Source organism: Bufo bufo, chromosome 6, assembly GCF_905171765.1.
Source record: "Bufo bufo chromosome 6, aBufBuf1.1, whole genome shotgun sequence".
Classification (NCBI taxonomy): Eukaryota; Metazoa; Chordata; class Amphibia; order Anura; family Bufonidae; genus Bufo; species Bufo bufo.
Genome location: NC_053394.1, coordinates 389,904,756 through 389,930,249, shown reverse-complemented (window position 1 = coordinate 389,930,249; position 25,494 = coordinate 389,904,756). Strand labels below are relative to the sequence as shown.

The window sequence follows — 25,494 nt, the reverse complement described above, 5'->3', positions numbered from 1 at the left end:
CCCCACAACACAGCGTCCTCCACAGATCCCCACAACACAGCGTCCTCCACAGATCCCCCACAACACAGCGTCATCCACAGATCCCCCACAACACAGCGTCATTCACAGATCCCCCACAACACAGCGTCATCCACAGATCCCCCATAACTATGTCATACCCAGCCGCGTCAGCGGCTTATATGGGAAAATCCAAGCAAATAGACCTCTAGCACAATTCCCTTAAAATATCGTTATCGAAATTTTTAGGGCCCTAATCGCAATCGCACAAAATTCCCATATCGTGCAGCCCTAGTTAGGACACCATAAAACTGGTGACAGGTTCCCTTTAACTTAAACAGTTCAGTGTTTTATTCACACATAAGGAAAGTGACAACAAAAAGTCAGTTTTAAGGAAAAAACAGTCACCTTGAGTCTGGTGTTTGTTCACACCAGACAGCAACACATAAGTCCTTGAGTGAAACAGAATTCCACGTGCTTTCATCCAAACAAGATAGCAGGCCTCAATCCCAGCCCAAACTCTCAGGCCCCAACACAGAGACTGGCAAAGCTCCACTGTCAGATGGAGGATAATCCACACCCAGCTGAGACTGCTGGCTGGGTTTTATATCCCTAACCAAAACCCGGCCTAGAACGTGGGGAACAGCCACCCACTCTGCACTTTGGCTGCTCCCTGTAAGAGCCGGCCCAGAACGGCTTTACAGCCACACTAAATAAATAGTGTCAGTCAGCACTAGCTGCCGCTGACACTTAAAATTACCGGCTCTTACCTCACCGAGGCCAGGAACCTTGGTGACGCATATCTTCCGTCAATGATGGCCCCTTGCGCTTTCCTACAGTCCCTAAACATATCATGCTGCTGAAGATATCATCTCTACATTATCCATTACACATGGACCAAGGGTTTAGACTCTAGTGTAATGGATAATGTAGAGATGATATCTTCAGCAGCATGATATGTTTAGGGACATACAGAAAGCAAGAAGAGTAGCTGGTGCGGAGGCATCTTTGTTTTTGTATGGCAGACCAATTTTTGCAAAATTCTTACTGAATCCAATTAGTTTAGATTCAATTTGCTCATCTTTACTCTGAAGGTAATCATTTCAGGGACTCTTGAAAGACAATGAGTCCCTGAAATTAATACGTAATTGGTCTGCCATACGAAAACAAACTTTATGCGATTTGTTTCAAATGAAACACTTGAAAGCAGTGCCCAGTGAATTTAATGTTAGTATTAGCAGGGAAAACCATGAAGAAGGTAGAGGACTGTGGATAACATGACGCTGGGAGGACGTGGGGAGGGGGCAAAGTCTGACAAAGAACGATTATAGACACAAGTCACTAACGTAGTGTGATAGGAACACTACAGAGAGGGAATTCCTCTAGGGAAAGTATTAAGGGAGTGAGGAGATGCTGAAACTGTGCTTAAAGAGGACCTTTCACTTGTATAAACTATGTGAACTGAGTATGCTGCCATATAGAGCGGCGCCCGGGGATCTCACTGCACTTACTATTATCCCCGGGCGCCGCTCCGTTCTCCCGTTATAGGCTCCGGTACCTTTGCTCTGTAAGTTATAGTAGGCGGTGTCTTCCCTTGTCCTGTGGGCGTCTCCTTCTCCTAGGCTGCAGCGCTGGCCAATCGCAGCGCACAGCTCACAGCCTGGGAGAAAAAAAACTCCCAGGCTGTGAGCTGTGCGCTGCGATTGGCCAGCGCTGCAGCCTAGGAGAAGGAGACGCCCACAGGACAAGGGAAGACCCGCCTACTATAACTTAAGGAGCAAAGGTACCGGAGCCTATAACGGGAGAACGGAGCGGCGCCCGGGGATAATAGTAAGTGCAGTGAGATCCCCGGGTGCTGCTCTATATGGCAGCATACTCAGTTCACATAGTTTATACAAGTGAAAGGTCCTCTTTAAAGTGGTTGTCCCACCTCACTTGTTCAGCTTGTCTGGCAGCCTGCTTTGCGCTTCATTTTCTGATTTCCTGCCTCCAAGGCTGGGCCCCACCCCGGCTTTTCGTGACATCACATCTTCTCTTCAGTCATGTATGCTCACTTCCGATGCTTGTCTAATTAGGGGGGCGAGGTGGGCTATCATTCAGACAACCTGAGCCCACCCACCCTTAGAGTCGGTAAACCAGTTTTTTTTGGTCTCCTTGCTAAGAATGTGTGGTGGCTCAGTCGGTATGGTGCATGGGTTTATCTATTGGATTCTACAGTGCAGCCAGGCGTTTGTTTGTTTTTTGAATTTCAGCCCATTTTGGAATTTTTTTCCAGCTCCCCACTATATTGTGTGCAATATTAAATGGTGGAATTGGAAAGCGCAACTTTTTATAACAAAAAAAAAAACAAGCCCTCTTAAGGCCATACGGAAAAATAAAAAAATTATGGCCCTAGGAAGGCAGGGAGTGAAAAATGAGAGCAGAAAAACTGAAAATCACAAGGTCCTCAGAGGGTTAAACACGTTGCATTATAGCACAAACATGTTACAGCAACAACACCAATTTTATATCCATATTATTAAACACCTCGTTCAAAGACATATTTTACAAGAAAACGCTGCATTGTTATATTGTGTTAGTGGACATATTAGTTTATCAGACTGTTTCAAAGACATTTTAGTACAGAGTTTTCATTGTTTTACCACTGATTTTCACTGCATTCTTCCCAAAGTAAATTGTCAATACCAGTGTGGAGTGTGTTTGTAGAAATGGAGAGATTAATTGTGCTGCTGTCTGTCACGTGTGAGTGATCCCGTGAAGGAGAAATGGCATTCCCCCTCCGGGGAACACAGAAACCCCCTTCCGGGGGAAGTCAAAAACAGAACAGACATGAACGAAACACCAGAAGTAGTAAAGACTGACAGACAGACAAAACAGGAACATGGATAAGACGCAGATACAGAACTGGTACCAGGCAAGATATAGGACAGAAGACAACAATGCAGAACCAGGCAGCACATACCGAGACATAGATGGCCGGACCCCTTGGGTCATCAGCAAGGCAAAACCTGGCAAGGAAAACATAGACAGACATGACAAAGAAGAAGGGAGAAACATCAACAAGACATGGCAAAGGCAGACTGACCCACAGCAAAGGGCACACAGACTGAAGTAGGAGCCTGATGAGCGCACCTGAGAGGACACACCCCGAACACCATTCATGGAGCGTAACCCCATCAGGCCATGAATTGCTGGAACCAGACATGCAAGACAAAGACAGACTGACCCAGTGACTCCACACTCAAAGGCAGAAATAGCAGCCTTACGAGCGCACCTGAGAGGACACACCCAGGAACAGACCAGGGGAGGTTAACCCCTTTAGGACCAAACAGGGAGGTAAACAAACAGGCCTGGGGTAACCAGAAACCACAGCAACCAAGCTGCGGTACAGGACGTTGCCCCTAGCAACCAGCAACCATCCTGAAATACCCACAGGGAGATTATCCAGCCAAATGGGTACACAGACACACGGGCAGGGTTCAAAGTAGGCACTGCAGCCAGCCTACACGGGAAACCTCGTCACGGTGAACCGCACCGTGACACTGTCTTTAAATCACAAAAAACACACTTGCCATTTTGCTTGTACTGTTAAATAATCTGTCTGTACCAAACCCCTGACTTTTCATTTATAGGCCTCATAATAAAATGTGACAGTTAATTTGTCCAGCTCACCTATTCGGTATGTATTATCCCGTGTGCACGGAGTCCAACCAGCAAATTCCTGGATCAATCAATGTGTCAATGGGGGCGAAATTTTTGCCCTTATTGGCAACCCTCACGATGGCATATTGGGAAGAAAAATATATTTACAGCTTGGATTGCCCCTTTAATCAGCATTTGGTCTGGTACGGCAGATACATCGACGACCTGCTCATAGTGTGGAGCAGCGATGTGTCTGCCGTACCAGATTTCCAGCATTATCTCAATGACAATATGTATAATTTGTGCTTCACCTGTACTGTGGAGGTGGAGACTATTACATTTCTGTATTTAAAATTGACTGGTATTCCGGATAAATTTATATACACGGAAACTTATAGGAAACAAGTAGCAGGGAATTCCATACTACATGCCAATAGCCATCATCCGGCCCATGTCATAAGGGCCATACCTGTGGGGGAATTCATTCGCGCACGGAGAAACTGCAGCACAGAACTAGCCTTCCAAAGGGAGTGTGAGTCAACAAAAAGGAGACTAAAAAAGAGGGGATATCCAATATGGATGTTAGAAAGAGGCATTAATATTGTGTCTAACAAATCCAGATATGATTTATTATTTGATCCCAGAAATCTCAGGAAAAAAAGGTGCCAATTTTTCAAAAAACAATGCAAATATAAATGGAGCCAGTGAAAAAATGGAAGAAATAAATCAAATCAGTGATGTAGCTATGAATACTGACAAGGTAGAGGTAAGAGAAGAGCCCAAAAGGGAAAGGGAACAGAAATATCTACTAACTTTGGTTCTGACATATAGCCGACAGTTTAATAAAATACGAGGCATTGTCAAAAAACTATAATATCTTGTATAATGCTTGGAAATACGGCTGCAAAATAGTATCTACAAAAGCACTGACCGTGGCAAGCTCCCTTTCCCCCTCGCCTTACATAGCAAATAGAAACAAGAGAGCACATGATCTGAGAATCAAATACAAAGGTTTTACTAAATGTGGCAATCATCCGTGCAAAACATGCAACTATGTATTACCGTATTTTTCGCCCTACCGGATCTGTGTCTGGCACTGTTACAGGGGGGGATCTGTGGATGGCACTGTTAGAGGGGGGATCTGTGGGTGGCACTGTTATATATGTGCCATCCACAGACCCCCCAGCCCATAACAGTGCCATCCACAGACCCCCCAGCCCATAACTGTGCCATCCACAGACCCCCCACCCCATAACTGTGCCATCCACAGATGTCCCCCATAAAAATGTCATCCACAGATCCCCCCCCCCCCCCGCCCCAGTATACTAATATAAAATGTCTTATTCAATTAATAGTTATTAAACATGCCCCCCAACTCCTAATAGTACCGTACATCCTAACTGCTTCAGTACAACGCAGGCCGGGCGGCCGGCGCGTCACTCACTGACGTCACTTGCCTGCACTGCCTGCTTCATTCATAAAGTAGGTGGCGCAGGCAGGTGACATCAGGGAGTTACGCTGCCGCCCGCCCGGCCTGCCTGCCTGCATTCTACTGAAGCGGTTAGGATGTACGGTACTATTAGGAGTGGGGGGGCATGTTTAATACCTATTAATTGAATAAGACATTTTATATTAGTATACCGGAGCGGCGGGGCTAGAGTACACTGATTGCACCGCCCCGTCGCTATTGCCGGACCCCAGCTCCTCCTCCCAGTCCCTCCCCAGCTCGCTCGTACATCGCAGCTTGCGATGTAAAACTGCCAGCATTCGCCCCATAAGACGCAGGGGCATTTCCCCCCATTTTGAGGGGGGGGGGGGAATGCGTCTTATGGGGCGAAAAATACGGTAGTTACAAAAAGTTTCCAGAATGCTGATCATTCCTTGACCTTTCCCATAAAAACATGTATCAACTGCAATAGCGCGGGGGTTGTCTATCTCATCCAGTGTGTGGAGTGTGATCTGATGTATGTTGGCAGCACCATACGGAAGTTCAAAAATAGAATATTGGAACATTTAAATTATGTTTCAAATCCATCGATTCTTAATACATCAAATGCGGCCAAACATTTTATCCACGCACACAATCGTAGGACGGGATCCCTCCGTGCATTTGCAGTTGAGAAAGTAACAGTGCCCCTAAGGGGAGGAGATCATCAGAGGAAAATTATTTTAAGAGAGGCATACTGGATTTTTAGACTAAATACAAGGGTACCAACGGGTGTTAATCAAAGGAAGGAATTCATGTATTTTTACCAATAGTTTCTTGTGCCTGTTTTTCAAGATTGTCCCGAGGCTGGGGATATTATATCAAGACTACAGTTTTCTTGCTTCTGTTTCTCAATACAATCCTAAAGCTGGGGATATGACATGTATACTAATAATAATATGCATGTGGCCATGACGTTTTTTGTATGTAGAGTTTTATACTGTCTCTTGTTTTTTTCTTTTAAGTGGTGTATTGTATTTGCCCCAATTCACATGATGTGTTTTCTTTGACCTTGAGCTGGGCTTCTAATGCCTATGGGCTTATTGCTAGCCATGGCGATGTAATTAGCCCCAACTCAGGGTTATGTGGAATCCATCGTGTGGGGATATTTTAAATTTAACATGTTCACCAAGTATGAGACTACAGGTGTGTGTCTGTGGGGTGATTAAGTTGTGATGTCATGTTACCACCACCCACTTGATGGGGGAGGGTACATGGGTCTTTAAATTTCTCAAACCCACAGACAACATTGTTACGACTAAGGAGAGGTTCTCCGAAACGCGTAAACAGTTGCTTGTTTATGAACTTGTCCGCATTTTGATACGGTTATAGTATTAAGAGGAAGATTTTATTGAGAAGAAATTGCAGTGTCGGAACCGTTTTTCTTCATTTCATCTCATAATAAAATGTCTGAGAAATGGAAGAGTGCAAAACAAAAGACCCATGCCTCGTCCTCCCAGAGTCAGAATGTATGTAGTACCAGCAGTATCAATACAGTGGGGCAAAAAAGTATTTAGTCAGTCACCAATTGTGCTAGTTCTCCCACTTAAAAATATGAGAGAGGCCTGTAATTTTCATCATAGGTGCACTTCAACTATGAGAGACAGAATGAGAAAAAAAAAATCCATGAAATCACATTGTCTGATTTTTAAAGAATTTATTAGCAAATGATGGTGGAAAATAAGTATTTAGTCAATAGAAACATAGAAACATAGAATGTGTCGGCAAATAAGAACCATTTGGCCCATCTAGTCTGCCCAATATACTGAATACTATGGATAGCCTTTGGCCCTATCTTATATGAAGGATGGCCTTATGCCTATCCCATGCATGCTTAAACTCCTTCACTGTATTTGCAGCTACCACTTCTGCAGGAAGGCTATTCCATGCATCCACTACTCTCTCAGTAAGTAATACTTCCTGATATTACTTTTAAACCTTTGCCCCTCTAATTTGAAACTATGTCCTCTTGTAGCAGTTTTTCTTCTTTTAAATATTCTCATCTCTTACCTTGTTGATTCTCTTTATGTATTTAAAAGTTTCTATCATATCCCCTCTGTCTCGTCTTTCTTCCAAGCTATACATGTTAAGGTCCTTTAATCTTTCCTGGTAAGTTTTGTCCTGCAATCCATGTACCAGTTTAGTAGCTCTTTTCTGAACTCTCTCCACGGTATCAATATCCTTCTGGAGATATGGTCTCCAGTACTGCGCACAATAAAAAAAAGTTCATCTCAATACTTTGTTATATACCCTTTGTTGGCAATGACAGAGGTCAAATGTTTTCTGTAAGTCTTCACAAGGTTTTCACACACTGTTGCTGGTATTTTGGCCGATTCCTCCATGCAGATCTCCTCTAGAGCAGTGATGTTTTGGGGCTGTCGCTAGGCAACACGGACTTTCAACTCCCTCCAAAGGTTTTCTCTGGGGTTGAGATCTGGAAACTGGCTAGGCCACTCCAGGACCTTGAAATGCTTCTTACGAAGCCACTCCTTCGTTACCCGGGCGGTGTGTTTGGGATCATTGTCATGCTGAAAGACCCAGCCACGTTTCATCTTCAATGCCCTTGCTGACGTAAGGAGGTTTTGACTCAAAATCTCACAATACAAGGCCCCATTCATTCTTTCCTTCACACGGATCAGTCCTCCTGGTCCCTTTGCAGAAAAACAGCCCCAAAACATGATGTTTCCACCCTCATGCTTCACAGTAGGTATGGTGTTCTTTGGATGCAACTCAGCATTCTTTCTCCTCCAAACAAGACGAGTTGAGTTTTTACCAAAAAGTTCTACTTTGGTTTCATCTGACCATATGACATTCTCCCAATCTTCTTCTGAATCATCCAAATGCTCTCTAGCAAACTTCAGACAGGCCCGGACATGTACTGGCTTTAGCAGGGGGACATGTCTGGCACTGCAGGATTTGAGTCCCTGGCGGCGTAGAGTGTTACTGATGGTAGCCTTTCTTACTTTGGTCCCAGCTCTATGCAGGTCATTCACTAGGTCCCCCCGTTTGGTTCTGGGATTTTTGCTCACTGTTCTTGTGATCATTTTGACCTCACGGGGTGTGAACTTGCGTGGAGCCCCAGATCGAGGGAGATTATCAGTGGTCTTGTATGTCTTCCATTTTCTAATAATTGCACCCACAGTTGATTTCTTCACACCAGGCTGCTTGCCTATTGCAGATTCAGTCTTCCCAGCCTGGTGTAGGTCTACAATTTTGTTTCTGGTGTCCTTCGACAGCTTTTTGGTCTTGGCCATAGTGGAGTTTGGAGTGTGACTGTTTGAGGTTGTGGACAGGTGTCTTTTATACTGATAACAAGTTCAAACAGGTGCCATTAATACAGGTAACGAGTAGAGGACAGAGGAGCCTCTTAAAGAAGAAGTTAAAGGTCTGTGAGAGCCAGAAATCTTGCTTGTTTGTAGGTGACCAAATACTTATTTTACTGAGGAATTTACCAATTAATTCTTTAGAAATCCTACAATGTGATTTCCTGTATTCTTTCCCCCCATTCTATCTTTTATAGTTGAAGTGTACCTATGATGAAAATTACAGGCCTCTCTCATTTTTTTAAGTTTGAGAACTTGCACAATTGGTGGCTGACTAAATACTTTTTTGCCCCACTGTACCTGCCAGGAGTAGTAGTTGGCCACAGTTCTCACTGGCTCCTAATATTATTGAACACAGAGGATAGAATTGTGGACTGGATGGCTCAGCGTTTAGACTACCATGAGGAGGTGTCACCGCCAGATCTCTGAGAAGTTCTGACAGACGTTCTTCAGTACCTCTTGCATGATGTTCTTTTGTTTTGGTTTCGTTTTGTCATCTCTCCTCCCTCTCCCAGCTGTCATCTATTAGCAGTGTTCGCCTCCCTTTATATCCCCTCCCATACTGCTTCACTTTGCGGTTTATACCACTTCCTGGATTGTGCTCACTGCTAGATGTTGCAACTGCTGGTTTCTCAGATAAGTCTATTTCTTTATTTGTGTTTTCCTGTTGGCTTGATTCTAGGTGACCCTGACTCCCTCCGTATTGAGTGCAGGGAGCCGGTGGTCGTGTCCCCTCACTATTATAGGGTTTTCAGGTGTTACTCAGTCTAGCCGTCTTCCAACATTTTGTGAACAGCATGTTTTATCATTTAATGGGGAAATTTGTACTGGTGTATCTAGATGACATTTTGATTTTTTTCTCCTGATTTCAAAACTCCTAGGGACCACCTACGTCAGGTCTTGCTCATTCTGCGGGAGAATAAATTGTACGCTAAACTGGAAAAATGTGTGTTTGCGGTTCCAGAAATTCAATTTCTGGGTTTTCTTCTCTCCACTTCTGGTTTTCGCATGGACCCTGAGAAGGTCCGCCCCGTGCTTGATCGGGAGCTTCCTGAGAATCAGAAGGCGCTGATGCGCTTTTTGGGTTTTGCCAATTATTACAGGAAGTTCATTTTGAATTATTCCTCTGTTGTTAAGCCACTCACTGACATGACTAAAAAGGGGGTAGATTTTTCCTCCTGGTCGGTAGATAGATAGAGGTGGGTGTGGGTGCGGTCTTGTCTCGGGGTCCCTCTCCTGCCAAATGGCGACCGTGTGCCTTTTTCTCGAAGAAACTCTCCTCCGCAGAGAGAAATTACGATGTAGGAGATAGGGAGTTGTTGGCCATCAAGTTAGCTTTTGAGGAATGGCTCCATTGGCTAGAGGGAGCCAGACACCCTATTACCGTGTTTACCGACCATAAGAATCTGGCCTACTTGGAGTCAGCCAAGCGTTTGAACCCGAGACAGGCCAGATGGTCTTTGTTCTTTTCAAGGTTTAATTTTGTTGTCACATTCCGCCCTGGGGTTAAGAATGTGAGGGCCGATGCTCTGTCACGTTGTTTTCCGGGAGGGGGGAACTTTGAAGACCCGGGTCCCATTTTGGCTGAAGGGGTGGTCGTCTCTGCTCTTTATCCTGAATTGGAGGCAGATGTTCAGGCAGCCCAGGCAGAGGCTCCTGATCTTTGTCCTCCTGGGAGGTTGTTTGTGCCTCTCGCTTTACGACACAAGGTTTTTAAGGAGCACCACGATACTGTCCTTGCTGGGCACCCGGGGGGTAGAGCCACAGTGGATCTCATTGCTCAGAGATTCTGGTGGCCGGCTCTTCGTAAGACGGTTGAGGGTTTTGTGGCAGCCTGCGAGACCTGCGCTCGTGCCAAGGTCCCTCATTGGCTTGATTCTAGGTGACCCTGACTCCCTCTGTATTGAGTGCACAGAGCCGGTGGTCGTATCACCTCACTATTATAGGGTTTTCAGGTGTTACTCAGTCTAGGTACGGGGGCATGCAACTTTCTATCATTAAGATCGTTGCATGGGCTGAGCAGTCAGGGAGAGCTCTAGGGCTTTTGTAGGGCTCGCCCATATGTTCCTTAGTTTGGGATCAAGTCAGTTGGATCGTTATTTGTGACTTCTAGTTTTCTGCATAACCATCCGTGACAGGAGGAGATTCGGGGCATGAGGGGCACCCCATGCATAGCTGTGCTTGTGGTGGTAGGAGTAGTGGCACCTGTAGCTGCACTAGTGGTGGTAGGGGCAGTGGTAGCAGCAGTGGAACTCAAGGCAAGTATAAAGCAGGGAATCTGGAGGGGGCTAGGGAACCCATGATGACATATCACAGTTTTCATGGCGGGGAGGATGAGGACTATTACAATGATTGTGTGTTGGACAGGATCTTGGAGCTAGATCAGGGAGCTGAGAAGAAGGGAACATCAGAGGAAGAGGTGGTCGTGGCAGCAATACAGAGTGAAGTCAACATACAGTTAGAACCTCTAAAAACCTGCCAGGGCCAGATCTGCTTCTAGTATTGTCAGCTAGGGAACTGGTGATGCTTATGATACTGTGGTCGCAGGCTGAAAACGTGCCAGACCTAAAACAAGATTGACTGCAGCTAGCTCTGTGTGGAGTGTGCAAGTATCTCCTGTCTGGCAGTTTTTCTCTACGGTGCTGGAAAACAAAAGCCATGCCCTGTGCAAGATCTGCCAGATTAAAATAAGCCATGGGAGTGACAGAGGTGTCTGCCAGCTACCACAACAAGAGATTCCTCCTTCAGCCAGGCGGCATCCACGTACAGTACTGTGTCCAAGTCATCATCAGTTATTGCTTCTCCTGCTCAGACTATGCCTCCTCCTATTCTGTCCCACCATCAGCCATCGATAATGAAATATGTGGCCAAGAAACAACACTGCTTGCACAAGTTACTGGTGGTGCAGTCTCTTTGGTACCACTTTGTGGATTATGTTGCCTTTGGGGGGCTAATGGCATGTGCTCAGCCTCACTAGAAGTTATCTAGCTGGCATTCTCAAGTGGTGGCGAATGTAGGCCACTCCTTGCAATTCTAGCTGTGCGGCAAGGTGCACACAATGGACACCTGGAGCAGCGGTTATGGACTGAAACAGTTCATGTCTTTCACAGCTCATTAGATCAATGTTTTTTGCAGCGAGGCAGCACTGTAGCAAGACGGGCAAGTCCTATTGACACCTCCACATTTGTTCCGACAACAGGCACTTACCGGCCTCCTCCATGGATATTTTTCTGTCCCAAACAGAAGCAGGGCAGAACATCACTTCCACTACCCCTTCTTCCTATCTTGTGAAGCGTTGCTATGCTGTTTTAGAGCTAATCTCCATGAGTGATAGTAGCCACATAGCCAAATACTTTCTAAAGTGCATCAAGCAGCAAACAACCGCGCAGGCTTTCTCCTCACCTAACTCCAACTGGGCAAGGTGGTCAGAGACAATTGCAGGAACATTGTGGCTGCTTTGTGTTTGGGAGAAATAACACATGCTCCCTGAATGATGCATGCGATAAATCTAGTCGTGCAGCGTTTGTTAAAAAAAAGTACAATGGCTTTTGAAAGGTAGTAATAATAATAATCATATAATATAATCGTAATCAGTTCGCACTTCTCCTGTCTTTTTACTATAAGCGGTGATAAGCAGGGTGTTCTAGTGGTGATAGAGAATCAGTTCTCACCTCTCCTGTCCTTATACTATATAGAGGGATTATCAGGATGATCTAGTGATGATAATTAGTTCTCACCTGTGCTGTGTTCTCTGCTGTGCTTTTGGTATAAACACTGATAAGCAGGGAGTTGTAGTGATTTGTGTTAAGCAAATTGAAGCAAAACTAATCACTAATTTCAGGAAAATTAAATTTACAGAGAAAGGTTAAATTGCCACCGGCCCCCACCCTCTTCAGTGTTTTCCTGACCCTATAGTGGACAGGTCAAAGAAAGGCCTTCTGGTTGTCAGGGAGGTGAAGCTTGATTTCATATACTTGTGCAGCGTGGATTCATCGTTGGCTGGATCCTGCCTTGATCTAGGAATCGCTGTGAAGAACTCCCCTGCTCGCCAACGGTATGAGTCCAAAGCTGGACAGGGGAGAGAATGCGGACCTCGCATCCGTGCACTTCCGGTGACACAATGACGCAGTGGGCATCATGGAAGTGTGTTTCACTGGCAGCAAATAAAAAAATGCAGGAAGCCATGGTTGATTCTGATCTGAGGTCTGAGACCTCTGAGCAGCCTAGAGAGCTGGACACTCCTGCATCGGTGACAGTAAGTCCCCACATGGGGGAACACTAATTGCATAATAATTATAGAATTGGAGTTTACATAAGAGAATATGCTCTTAGAGTATACACTCTGCTAATCAGAGGGGTATATTTGCTGATTGTTGCTCTCTTCTCAAATAGGCTGCTAAAGAGGCGCAAAAAAGACCCAAAAAGAGTGTTAAGTGCTTCCCCTGCTTCAAAAAACTTCCTGAGCATTATTCAAAAAAATTGTGCAAGGAATGTATTTCAGACGTTGTGAGAGAGGGACAACCATCTATAATAGAGGAACTTAAAACACTAATCCATGAAGTTAAATCCTCCCTGAGTTCAAGACGTCAGTCGGGGTCCTCTTCCCCCAAAGAGACAATAAATGGCGGTCCCTTCCTCCTCTGAATCCGAGGACGAAATAGACGAAGCCGAGCCTTCAAGGCGGAGGGAGGACAACGACCCCCTTTCAGAAGGGGAAATTGTAGAGGACGCTAAAAAATGTTACTTCTCGTCTGAAGAGATGGCAGACCTACTGAAAGCAGTAAGGGCCACAATGGAAATTGAAGATGTTCAGAAACCACATTCCATACAGGAAGAAATGTTCAGGGGTTAAGAACTAAAAGGTCAAAGGTGTTCCCCATAAACGAGAATATAAAGGAGATGATTCTGGACGAATGGTCTGAACCAGAAAAACACCTGGGTATTTTGAGAGAATTTAGAAACAGGCTCTTGTTTGATCCCTCAGAATCAAAATTGTTCGACGATATTCCTAAGATAGATGTGCAGGTAGTGAAGGTAAACAAAAAAGACCTCCCTACTATTTGAAGATTCTTCCCAGCTGCGGGACCCGATGGAAAGAAAGAAGGATAGTCTCCTGCATAAGGCGTGAGAAGCAGCTATTACGGCAACTTCGGTGGCCTGATCTATTTACGTGTGGTTAAGCGAATTAAAAAGTCATTTAAAAAATAAAACCCCGAGAGAGGAAATAATAGATTCCTTACCCTTACTTAGATCTGCCACAGCTTTCTTAGCAGATGTGTCGGCTGAGACAGTTAGGTTTGCTGCCAAGGACGCAGCACTTTCTAATTCCGCTAGAAGGACTTTATGGATGAAGTCGTGGTCAGGCGACAAGGCTTCAAAAATTAAGCTCTGTTCCATCGCTTTTTCTGGGGAATATGTCTTTGGGCCAGTTCTAGACAAAATCCTGGAAAAAGCGACGGATCAGAAAAAAGGATTTCCTGAAGAGAAACCTCAGAGGAAAATGTTTTCCTTTCGTCCCTATGAGGGTAGAGACAGACCCTACAGGGGAAAAGGAAAAACGGGTTGGTGGAGCTACCCAACAAGTGGTTGAGGTTGGGGGTTCCTCCTTAATCCCCAAAATAAGACCAGTGATAAACAATGACTCCAGGATTGGGGGAAGACTAAGAGGTTTCCTATCTCTGTGGGAGGGAATTACCTCAAATACATGGGATATAGTGGCCAAAGGATACAAGATAGAGTTTTCCTCTCTTCCCCCAAATAAATTTGTGATCATATCCACATCATCTGTACTACTAAGAGAAAGACTCTGGAAGGGTGTACTGGAAATTTTAAATCTGGGTGCCATTACACAAGTTCTCCCCTCTCAAGAGAAGGAGGGGTTCTACTCCACCCTGTTCTTGGTGGCCAAGCCAGACGGGACGTCCAAGACAATAATAAATCTAAAGGAACTGAACAAGAACATCCTATACAGGAAATTCAAGATGGAGTCCTTGGCGTCCACGATTCCTATGATAGGTCAGAATGCGTTAATGTGCACGGTAGATCTGAAGGACGCATATTACCATGTACCAATAAGACAGCAGTCGCAAAAATTCTTAAGATTCGCAGGGAAGTACAGGGAAGATTCTTAATTTTCAGTTTACGGCCCTCCCTTTGGGTATTTCAGCAGACCCCAGAGTGTTCACCAATAGTGATGGCCGAACATCGGCCCGGACGATTCGCGATCAAATGTTCGTGAACCGCAAGTTCGTGGCGGGCCCCATTCGCTTCAATGGCAGGCGAACCTGAAAAACCTTCAAGTCATATTTGCAGCCACCAAATACTTACTAGAAGTGCACAAATTGTCCCACAACATGGACAGTGACATACCAGAGGGAGATCAATGGCAAAAATTCCACAAAAAATATGTATTTTAATCAGGGGCCATTTTTATTCATCTAAAAGGGAAACTCTCAAAAATGTGCCCTGCTGGAGCCTAGAAATTTTTTATTTTAGGCCACGGGAGTACAGGCCCCAAACATTAGGCATTCACCGGACAGAAAACATCAAGTGATTATGTCGCTGGAGGTATATTAGGTGGTCACCGTATAACAATTTTACTGTTGGCCAGGTATATTACAGGCCCCAAGAATTATGCATTCACCGTACAGAAAAGATCAAGTGATTATGTGGCTGGAGGTATATTAGACAGTCATTGGATATCAATTTTACTGCAGGCCAGTACAAATACATGTCAAATACATATATTTAAAAGAACTAAAAATATTAAATTGGATTAAAAACATGGCTAAAGAAATCCCCCCTCTTGAAAAAAAAACAAATAATACTAGTTGAAATTCGATAACACGTGGTTGTCACGAGGCCCCAACAATTAGGCATTCACCGTACAGAAAAGATCAAGTGATTATGTGGCTGAAGGTATATTAGATGGTCATTGGATAACAATTTTATTGCAGGCCAGTGGAGTACAGGCCCCAAACACTAGGCATTCACAGGACAGAAAAGGCCTATTATGCCGCTGTATTTACATAAGACAGGGACCATTCTTTGTTCTGGGTGGAGGCGGATATGTGTGGGCTGGCATGAGGAAATTCAATTAAACATGGTTGTCACAGGTGTTGAATTCCTCAGAGATCCATGCCTTATTCATTTTTAGAAATGTGAGGTAGTCCACACTGTCGTGAGCTAGGCGAGTGCGCTTATCTGTCACGATCCCCCCTGCTGCTCTGAACATCCTTTCACACAGGACACCCGACGAGTGGCAAGCCAAGAGTTCCGTGGCAAATTGTGCCAGCTCTGGCCACTGGCTGTGTCCTTTTATTTTGTTTCAAAAATGATTTTAGAGATATGTAAATGAGCCTTGTAAGGTGCCCAAGGGGCTGTACGAACCTTCCTGGTGCCCAGCCACGCCCCCCTGTGAAGGAGCCCAGCACCGCCTATGTCCTCCGAATCTCCTCCTTTCGTCACAATTAGATTGCCGTAATCTCGCGATGCGCAATGCCGGTATAGTGTTCCTTCCCTGTGCTGGCATCAGCCTCAGGGAAGGAACTGCGCATGCGCGAGCTCGCGCATCGCGAGATTACGACAATCTAACTGTGACGAAAGGAGGAGATTCGGAGGACATAGGCGGTGCTGGGCTCCTTCACAGGGGGGTGTGGCTGGGCACCAGGAAGGTTCGTACAGCCCCTTGGGCACCTTACAAGGCTCATTTACATATCTTTAAAATCTTTTTTTAAACAAAATAAAAGGACACCGCCCTATAGGACAGGTATATTGTGGACATGCTAGCGGCGATCTAGCCGTGCATGTCCGCAGCTCTATGGATTGGTACCCGCAACTTTTTCTCTGTGGGGGGAAATCCCTCTGCCAGCGCCCGCAACAGCAGAATGCAGCATCTCTCAAAGCAAGGCCTGGAAATGCTGCATTCTGACAGCCCTCTGTGATGCTGGTATCATGTCTGCCATTTTGTGTTTGTACCTGGGGTCTAAGTTTGTTGCCATTCATTACTGGTCCTTGCCCTTTATGCTTTTTATATGGGGGCCCCTCTTCAAACACTGGAGCATAAAGGCGCCCATTTGAACTAAATTAGAAGCGGTGGAGCGGCCTGGCTCCTGCTCATCGCCCAGGAGAATGTCGTCCTTGGTCTCGTGCCCCCATCCACGGACAACACCAGGGATCCCAGAAAAGTTTAAAGCCTGCTCTTCTTGCTCCTCCTCCTCCTCCCCCTAGGGACCATCCTCATCTGACTCCTCTTCAGACTCCTGCTGACTCCTCTCAGATGGAGTAGCCCCCCTGGGAATTCATTCACCATTGCGACTTCCTCATCTTCCAGCTCCTGCTCCTCGACGGCTTGATCAATGACACAAAGCAATGCATGCTCCAGAAAGAAGGCGTAAGGTACGATGTCACTGATGGTGCCCTGGTTGCGACTGACCAGTTTGGTGATCTCATCAAATGGCAGCAGAAGTCTGCATGTGTCACGCATGAGCAGCCACCGGCGCGGTGAAAAGAAACCAAGCTCCCCAGAACCTGTCCTGCCGCAGAGTTCGTACAGGTAGTCGTTAACGGCATGTTGCTGCTGGAGCAGCCTATCAAGCATATACAAGGTGGAGTTCCAGCGCGTCAGGCTGTCACAATTAAGACGTCTGATGGGCAGGTGGTGTCGCCGCTTAATGTCAACAAGGCGAGCCATGGCCGTGTAAGATCTTCTAAGGCTACTTTCACACTAGCGTTCAGAGCGGGTCCGTCTGATGTCTGCTCAGACGGATCCGCTCCTATAATGCAGACGTTTGTATCCGTTCAGAACGGATCCGTCTGCATTATAGTTTGAAAAAAAAACTAAGTCTGAAAGTAGCCTGAACGGATCCGTCCAGACTTTACATTGAAAGTCAATGGGGGACGCATCCGTTTGAAGATTGAGCCATATGGTGTCATCTTCAAGCGGATCCTTCCCGATTGACTTCCATTGTAAGTCTGGACGGATCCGCTTGCCTCCGCACGGCCAGGCGGACACCCGAACGCTGCAATCAGCGTTCAGGTGTCCGCTCGCTGAGCGGAGCGGAGGCTGAACGCTGGCAGACTGATGCATTCTCAGCGGATCCGCGTCCACTGAGAATGCATTAGGGCTGGACGGTTGCGTTCGGGGCCGCTTGTGAGCCCCTTCAAACGGAGCTCACGAGCGGACACCCGAACGCAGGTGTGAAAGTAGCCTAAAATGGACAGAGATTTTCCTGGCCTGCCGCAAGACGTTCTGGACCCCGGAGTGTTTGGCAATAAATCGCTGCACGACTAAGTTCAGGTTGTGTGCCATGCACTGCAAGTGTGTCATTTTGCCTTGTTTCAACGCGCTCAGCAGATTGGCACCGTTGTCGCACACCACTTTACCAACTCAAATTGAGCGGCGTTAGCCACTGATCGGCCTGTGACCGCAGAGCTGAAAGCAGTGCAGGACCGGTGTGGCTCTTGGCTTCCAGGCTCAATAGCTGCAGCACAGCATGGCAACGTCTCACCTGGCACGTCGAATAGGTTCTGGGGGGCGCAGCGGAAGAGGCGGTAGCAGTGGAAAAGGAGGAGTCAGCTGAGGAGGAGATGGAGGATGGAGTAGGAGGAGGAGAAGAAGAGGCAGGCCTGCATGCAATCCGTGGCGGTAACACCAAATCCACACGGGTGCCACGGGTTGCATGCTTGATAGCCGTCATAAGGTTCACCCAGTGGGCATTAAAAGTTATGTACCTTCCCTGCCCGTGTTTGCTAGACCACGTGTTTGTTGTCAGCTGTATCTTGGCACCACCACTGTGTGCCAGAGATACATTCACCTGCCGCTGAACATGGCCATATAGTTGTGGGATGCCCTTCTGGGAGAAATATTTCCTTCCGGGGACCATCCATTGCGGTGTGAAAATGGCCAAAAATTTTCTAAAGTCCTCCGAGTCCACCAGTTTATATGGCAGTAGTTGGCAGGTTAGCAGTTGGGCAGGAGGGTTTTCCGGCGTCATCAACTTTTTAAGTTCGAACATTTGGGCCACGGAAGTCTGCCTTTTGCCAGATGAACGCGACAACGGCACGGTGAAAGGTGGAGTGGAGGACAAATGGGAGCAGAGAAGGAGAAGAGGCAGGACATGGAGCACCGGGAGTGTGGCTTCATGGGTTCTGACTGCTTTGCTCCCACTGGGCTCGGTGATGGGAGGCCAGGTGCCTTCTTAAGGCGGTCGTCCCTAGGTGAGTGTTGGGCTTACCGCGACTTATGTGTGCAGATGGCAACACTATTGTCAGCAGCTGACACATTAAAAAAGCCCACACTGCGGAGCCATGTGCCGGCGTCCTGGGAGCGCCAGATGTGACCGTGCATGGTGGATGGCTCGCTACAGATACATTTGCAGTCTGCTTTTTGCGAGTTCTGCCTGCTTCTCCTCCTCCTACCCCCTATCTGCTGCTCTGTCTCAACCTCTGAACTCCCCTCCTCTTCCTCTCTTGTGGGCACCCACGTGACATCCATCAACACGTCATCAACGTCACCTTCACCACCACTGACATTAGAGCTCTCGGAGTAGGCAGCAACTGTGGGGACCTCCGTCCTTGGGCTGATCTGGGTACTTTCATCAGACTGCTGGGTGGCGGCCATTGCTACCTCCTCTTCCTGATCCGATGCCAAGAATGGCTGCGCATCGGTAAGGTCTGGGAATGGATTTGGAAAAGAATTCCTCTGACTCGAGTGGAGGGGCTATGGTGGTGGTGTCTTTGGGGGTGCACACAGCAGAGAGTGAGGAGGGTGCTGATACAGAGGATGAGGAGGGTGCAGAAGCGGAAGGCTGAGTGAGCCACTCAACCATCTCTGGTGCGTCCTTTGTCGTAATCGCACGCACCTTCTCCAACTTCCCACTTTGGTTCCGGCCTGGTGCACCCGCCCGACCCCTACCACCCCCGCGAAATGGCCTGCCTCTTCCTCGGCCTGTCATTTTCAAAATGACCTTGTGACAAAGTCCCTATAGAAGAGCAGTATTTGTGGAAGCAGGTATATCGCAGGCCTCAATCAATATTTGGTGGAAGCCGGTATATCAATGCCCTCTATCAATATTTGGTGGAAACAGGTATATAGAACACCTTAATAAGTATTTGCTGGAAGCCTGTAAATCAAACCCCTTAATCAATATTTGGTGGAAGCCGGTGTATCGCAGGCCTCAATCAATATTTGGTGGAAGCAGGTATATCAATCCCCTCTATCAGTATTTTGTGGAAACAGGTATATAGAACCCCTTAATGAGTATTTGGAGGAAGCTGGTGTATCGCAGGCCTCAATCAATATTTGGTGGAAGTCGGTATATCAATTCCCTCTATCAGAATTTTGTGGAAACAGGTATATAGAACCCATTATTGAGTATTTTCTGGAAGTTGGTAAATCAAACCCCTTAATCAATATTTGGTGGAAGCTGGTGTATCGCGGGCCTCAATCAATATTTGGTAAAAGCCAGTGTATCACACCCCTCAATCAATATTTTGTGGAAGCTGGTGTATCGCCTCCCCTCAATCAGTATGTTGTGGAAGCAGGTATATTGCACCCCTTAATCAGTTTTTTTTGGGGCAACAGGTATATCACACCAGTTGCAATTAGTTATTTCAATAGCGTTTGTCCCTCTATATAGCTGCGGTATCTCAGCAGAACCGCACACAACTGCTGCACAATACAAATGGACTATAATATACTTTCTATGTTCGAAGGTATATTATAGGTATATCACACCCCTCAATCATTTTTTTTTTTGGGGGGGGGGGGCAACAGGTATATCACACCAGTTGCAATTAGTTATTCCAATAGCGTTTGTCCCTCTATCTAGCTGCAGTATTGCAGCACAACCGCACACAACTGCTGCACAATACAAATGTCCATAAGGTCCTTATCAGATGTCAGTATTTTGCATCAGGATTTGATTGGGATTTGGAAGCCAAAATCAGGAGTGGGTCCAAAACACAGAAGTTATGTAAATATCACGTTATCTCTGTTTTTGGCCCACTCCTGTTTTCGCCTTACGATCACTGTCCAAATACTGATGAAAAAACTGATCAAATACTGACCGTGTGTTAGAGGCCATTAAAGTCCTACATGCGGACTTCTTTTTCATTTGAAGAAAACCGATTTCAGAGGCAAATGGCCAAAACTCATGCAAATTGAGCATGGGGCATCTATCATACGGTCAGTATTTTGCATCAGGATTTGATCATGATTTGGAAGCCAAAAGCAGGGGTGGGTCCAAAAAACAGAAGACATACATATATTTCCAGCACATGTTCTCTGTTTTGGACCCACTCCTGTTTTACTTTACAAATACTGACCAAATATTTTTTGAAATTGGATGCTCAAACTACATGATCCGCTTTTATGGCAGTTCTTCTGATTGATCAGAAAAATAAACAGTGAACACAGCCTTACTGCTGACATCCTCTCCACTGTCATGGGGCCACTACTTGAATATTGGGCCACTGCACAGTTAAGTCCACGCAGATATATTAGACCTGTCTGTAACATTGACCTGTAAGGCTGAATTCACTCTTCAGTTATTTCTATTGGTTTTTGTGAGCCAAATTCAGGGGCCAAGCCTACTCTCGGATTAGGTAGTATACATAAATCTGCACCTGTTCTGTGGGTTTGACCTACACCTGCTTTGGGCTGACAATAACTGACAAAATAAGTGAAGTGTGAACTAAGTCTAATAGTGACGCACAGTCATGTTGTCACTACTACTTTATTGTATCGTTTATGTATTGTATCTATGTCCTTATTTTGTTCCACTAAAGAGTTATTAGGACACCTACAGGGACCTGCAGTGTTTTTCTTTATTTTTTTTCTTTACTGATGGATGCTGTATAGGGATGAGCGAACCCGAACTTTACAGGTTCGGGTTCGGCGTCTGGGCAGTGGAAGAATCCCGTTATGGAGTCCAATATAATGGAATTCTATGACGGAATGCAGTCTATGGCCAAGCATAACAGATCCGTCTGGCCCAGTCAAAGAAACAAGACAGATCCGTTATACTTGGCCTTAGACTTCTATTATGATGGATCAAAACGGAATACCTCTTAAAGGCTTCCATTTTGCATTCCAGCATAGAATTCTGTTATATATTATAACGGAATCCATAACAGGATTTTTCCACTGCCTGAACGCCAAACCCGAACCTGTAAAGTTTGGGTTTGCTCATCCCTAATGCTGTATGCTTTTTTTTTTTCTTGGTTTTGCTAAGGGTCTGCTGGGACTGTTGGAGGCCTGCATGATGATGTGCTCAGCCATATATGTGACCTGCCTGTCATACTGACTCACAGTAACTGTTTAGCTACCAGAAAGGACTAGCTATGCATGTTTCTGCAATTCACAGTGATGTACACCAGGATACATTCTCCTTAAAATGTAATTGCAGGCTGGGATTTACCTGATGTAATGCACTTTGTGACTGATTCATTTGTAACAAAGCAAATTTTTGGGAAAAAGGGGACGAAGCAACCAAATCGAATATTTTAAAACTTTGCTCATCACAAGTAGTGATAATAATCAGTTCTTGCTTTTTCTGTTTTCTCTCCTGTCCTTATACTATAAACAGTCACAAGCAAGGTGTTCTAGTGGTGATAGATAATCAGTTCTCACCTCTCCTGTGTTCTCTCCTGTCCTTATACTATAAACAGTCACAAGCAGGGTGTTCTAGTGGTGATAGATAATCAGTTCTCACCTTTCCTGTGTTCTCCCCTGTCCTTATACTAGGTACAGTATCTTCATGCCTGCACTTATCCTAAAACTTCTAGACAGAACAGGAAGACAGCATTAAAGGGTTTTTTCAGGAATAAGTAACTTTTCACATGTGTCCGCAGCCTCTACTATGGAAAGAGTCATACGTACCTGCTACCCTTAGCTCTGGTTATGTGTGCCAGCTCCTGTGTGTCCATCTTCCAGTAAATGTTGTTTGCTCCCTCGCCGGCACAGGCATGGTCACCTGCATTACTGCTGCCAATGACTGGCTTCAGAGGTGATGTGTCTCTTGTGGACATGTTACCCCTGAATCCAGTCATTGGCTGCAGCAGAGCAGATGATTATGCCCATTCCAAGGAGGTAAATAAGCCACGGATCGAAAGAACTTTGGCTTACCGGCTTCACAGCCCTGGGACGGCCAGCAAGGGCAACAAGTGCACAAACAATGTAATGTTAGGGATGGAATATAAGGGCTACTCTCCCTGCATTGCAAACTGGTTGGAATAATGGAGCAATCAGATTGGATTTATACAGGAGACCTGCAGATATTTGGGTCAGATAACTCCTGCTGTCCGGTCGTTTTTGGTTGTCTTCTTAGGTTGTATAAAACCTTCCACACGACTTCTCCAACCGTCTGATGACTTCTACAATATTTCTTTCACAGCTTGTGAATCCGGGTGAAGATCTGAACAATATTAATCCTACAGAGACATATGTGAGGGGTGATGAGCAGAGTACAGAGGACAGTCCTGCAGATAACCGCCCAGGTGAGTAGTGACCACTAAGTAAAGCAGAGAGGTCTCTAATGCCTCGTTTCCACTGAGCGGATCGGTTCGGGTCGGTACGGTACGGTTCGCTATATTGGGTGTTTCCACTATGAAAGCGATCCATACAAGCGAACCGTACCGCACCATTCAGGGTCCTGCTTCAGATGTAGGGCCATAGAAAAATGGAACGGTTCGGTTAGAGCGGAGCTACTTGCGTCACACAATACATTCTCCTGATTGGCGGCCTGAATAACGTCAAACGTAAGCGCAACATAAAACACGAGTTGCTGGATGACCTCCATCTTTCTTGTTTGTAGCGTCGCGTTTGTTGTCGCACTAGTGTGACGTCATGCTACGCATTTTTTTCTAAACCACGTATGGACCCGGCGGCCCGAGTTGCAGTGGAAACGCTCACCTAAATAGACCGGACCATTAAAAATCTTCCAAACTGTGCCGACCCGAACCGATCCTCTCAGTGGAAACGAGGCATGAGATTCTGCTTATACAAATAAAACAAATAGATATATTGTGCAATGTGGGAATAATGATATTATTATTATTATTATTATTATTGATGAGTATATATGAAAGTATAAAGCAACAAACATAAATATAACATACGGAGAGACTTGTACACAATAACAATTACTAATAATTTCTACTAATAATAAAGTTACTCCCAAGACTATTTGGTAACTAAACCACACATTCCTATCCCTCTACAGTAAAGTGTAGTTACTATACAGAGGTCTTCTCATGTCTCTCCAGTCCCGGTCTTTGCTCTGGCCCCTCCAGGTTTCCTCTTCTGTAGCACTTTTCTTTTCTCTTCTCCTTCTCTCTTCTGCCTCTTCTCTTCTTCCTTCCTTCCTTGCTAAGGCTACTTTCACACTAGGGTTTTTGCTGGATCCGGTTTCCATTACTGATAATACAACCATCTGCATCCGTTATGAACGGATACGGTTGTATTATCTTTAACTTTTTTTTTAACATTGCCAAGATGGATCCGTCATGAACTCCATTGAAAGTCAATGAGGACGAATCCGTCTTCTCTGCCACAATAGAAAACTGATCCGTCCTCCATTGACTCAAAGGTCTTATAGAGAGGGCAACGGCAGATAAATCTCACCCTGGTTGCCCTACAGACTGCTTAGCCCAGGGCGACCCCCTGATGGTGGAGGTTCCCTAACCCCGAACGTAATCCTATCCAGTCCCTGTTGAACCCTAACAAGGGGAAGATAATTACGTAAAGAGTGTCAACGGTTATCCCAGAGAATGGGTACCGAGAATGGGTACCAGATAGAAAACGAGATCCCGACGTGTTTCACCTAGAACTTTCTAGGCTCATCAGGGGGTGATCTCAATACAATAATAGAAAAACAAATGTGATACTGAATATGATACTTAGCTCCAAGCGGGATACAAATGGTTTTGTTGACCACCAGAAATAGGACTGTCCTACTGTAGATACAGGTGGACAGGTGATAAAGTCCCCAAAACCAAATCGCTGAAGCGATACCTTATATAATAGTGATTACTTTACATTTCCCATATGTCTACTTCATGTTTGGATCATTTTGTGAATGACATTTTATTTTTTGGGGACGTTAGAAGGTTTAGAAGTTTAGAAGAAAATCTTGACATTTTTCAGTAAATTTCCAAAACCCACTTTTTAAGGACCAGCTCAGGTCTGAAGTCACTTTTGAGGCTTACATAATAGAAACCACCCAATATTGACCCCATTTTAGAAACTACACCCTCAAGGTATTCAAAACTGATTTTACAAACTTTGTTAACCCTTTAGGTGTTCCACAAGAATTAAAGGGAAATGTAGAGGAAATTTCCGAATTTCACTTTTTTGATTGATTTTCCATTTTAATCCATTTTTTCCAGTAACAAATCAAGAGTTAACAGCTAAACAAAACTCAATATTTATTGCCCTGATTCTGTACTTTACAGAAACACCCCATATGTGGTCGTAAACTGCTGTACAAGCACACGGCAGGGCGCAGAAGGAAAGGAATGCCATATGGTTTTTAGAAGGCAGATTTCACTGGGATAATTTTAAGTTGCCATGTCACAATTGAAGACCCCCTGATGCACCCCTAGAGAAGAAACTGCAAAAAAACGACCCCATTTTGGAAACTACGGGATAAGATGGCAGTTTTGTTGGTACTATTTTAGGGTACATATGATTTTTGGTTGCTCTATATTACACTTTTTGTGAGGCAACGTAACACCGCTTTTTATTTCATTTTATCTGACAGGTTAGATAATGTGGTATTTTTATAGAGCAGGTTGTTACGAACGCGACAATCCCAAATATGACAACTTTTTTTGTTGTTTGTTTCAGTTTTACATAATAAAGCATTTTTTAAAAAATATTTTTTTTCTGTCTCTATATTCTGAAAGCCATATTTTTTATTTAATTTTTTGAGCGACTGTCTTATTTGGGGTATCATTTTTTGCGGGAGGAGATGACGGTTTGATTGGTATGAGTTTGGGGTGCGTATGACTTTTTGATCGCTTGGTATTAGGGCTGTTTCACAC

General features: G+C 45.3%; 1 protein-coding gene across 1 annotated transcript in view; it reads left to right on the top strand.

Moving 5' to 3' along the window:
* Positions 1-25,494, top strand: part of LOC121003518 (zinc finger protein 850-like) — a 732,238-nt gene that overhangs the window by 12,720 nt on the left and 694,024 nt on the right. Inside the window, exon 4 of the mRNA XM_040435420.1 lies at positions 22,845-22,947. Within this exon, the coding sequence (XP_040291354.1) occupies positions 22,845-22,947 (103 nt within the window). The remainder of the gene's footprint in view (positions 1-22,844; positions 22,948-25,494) is intronic.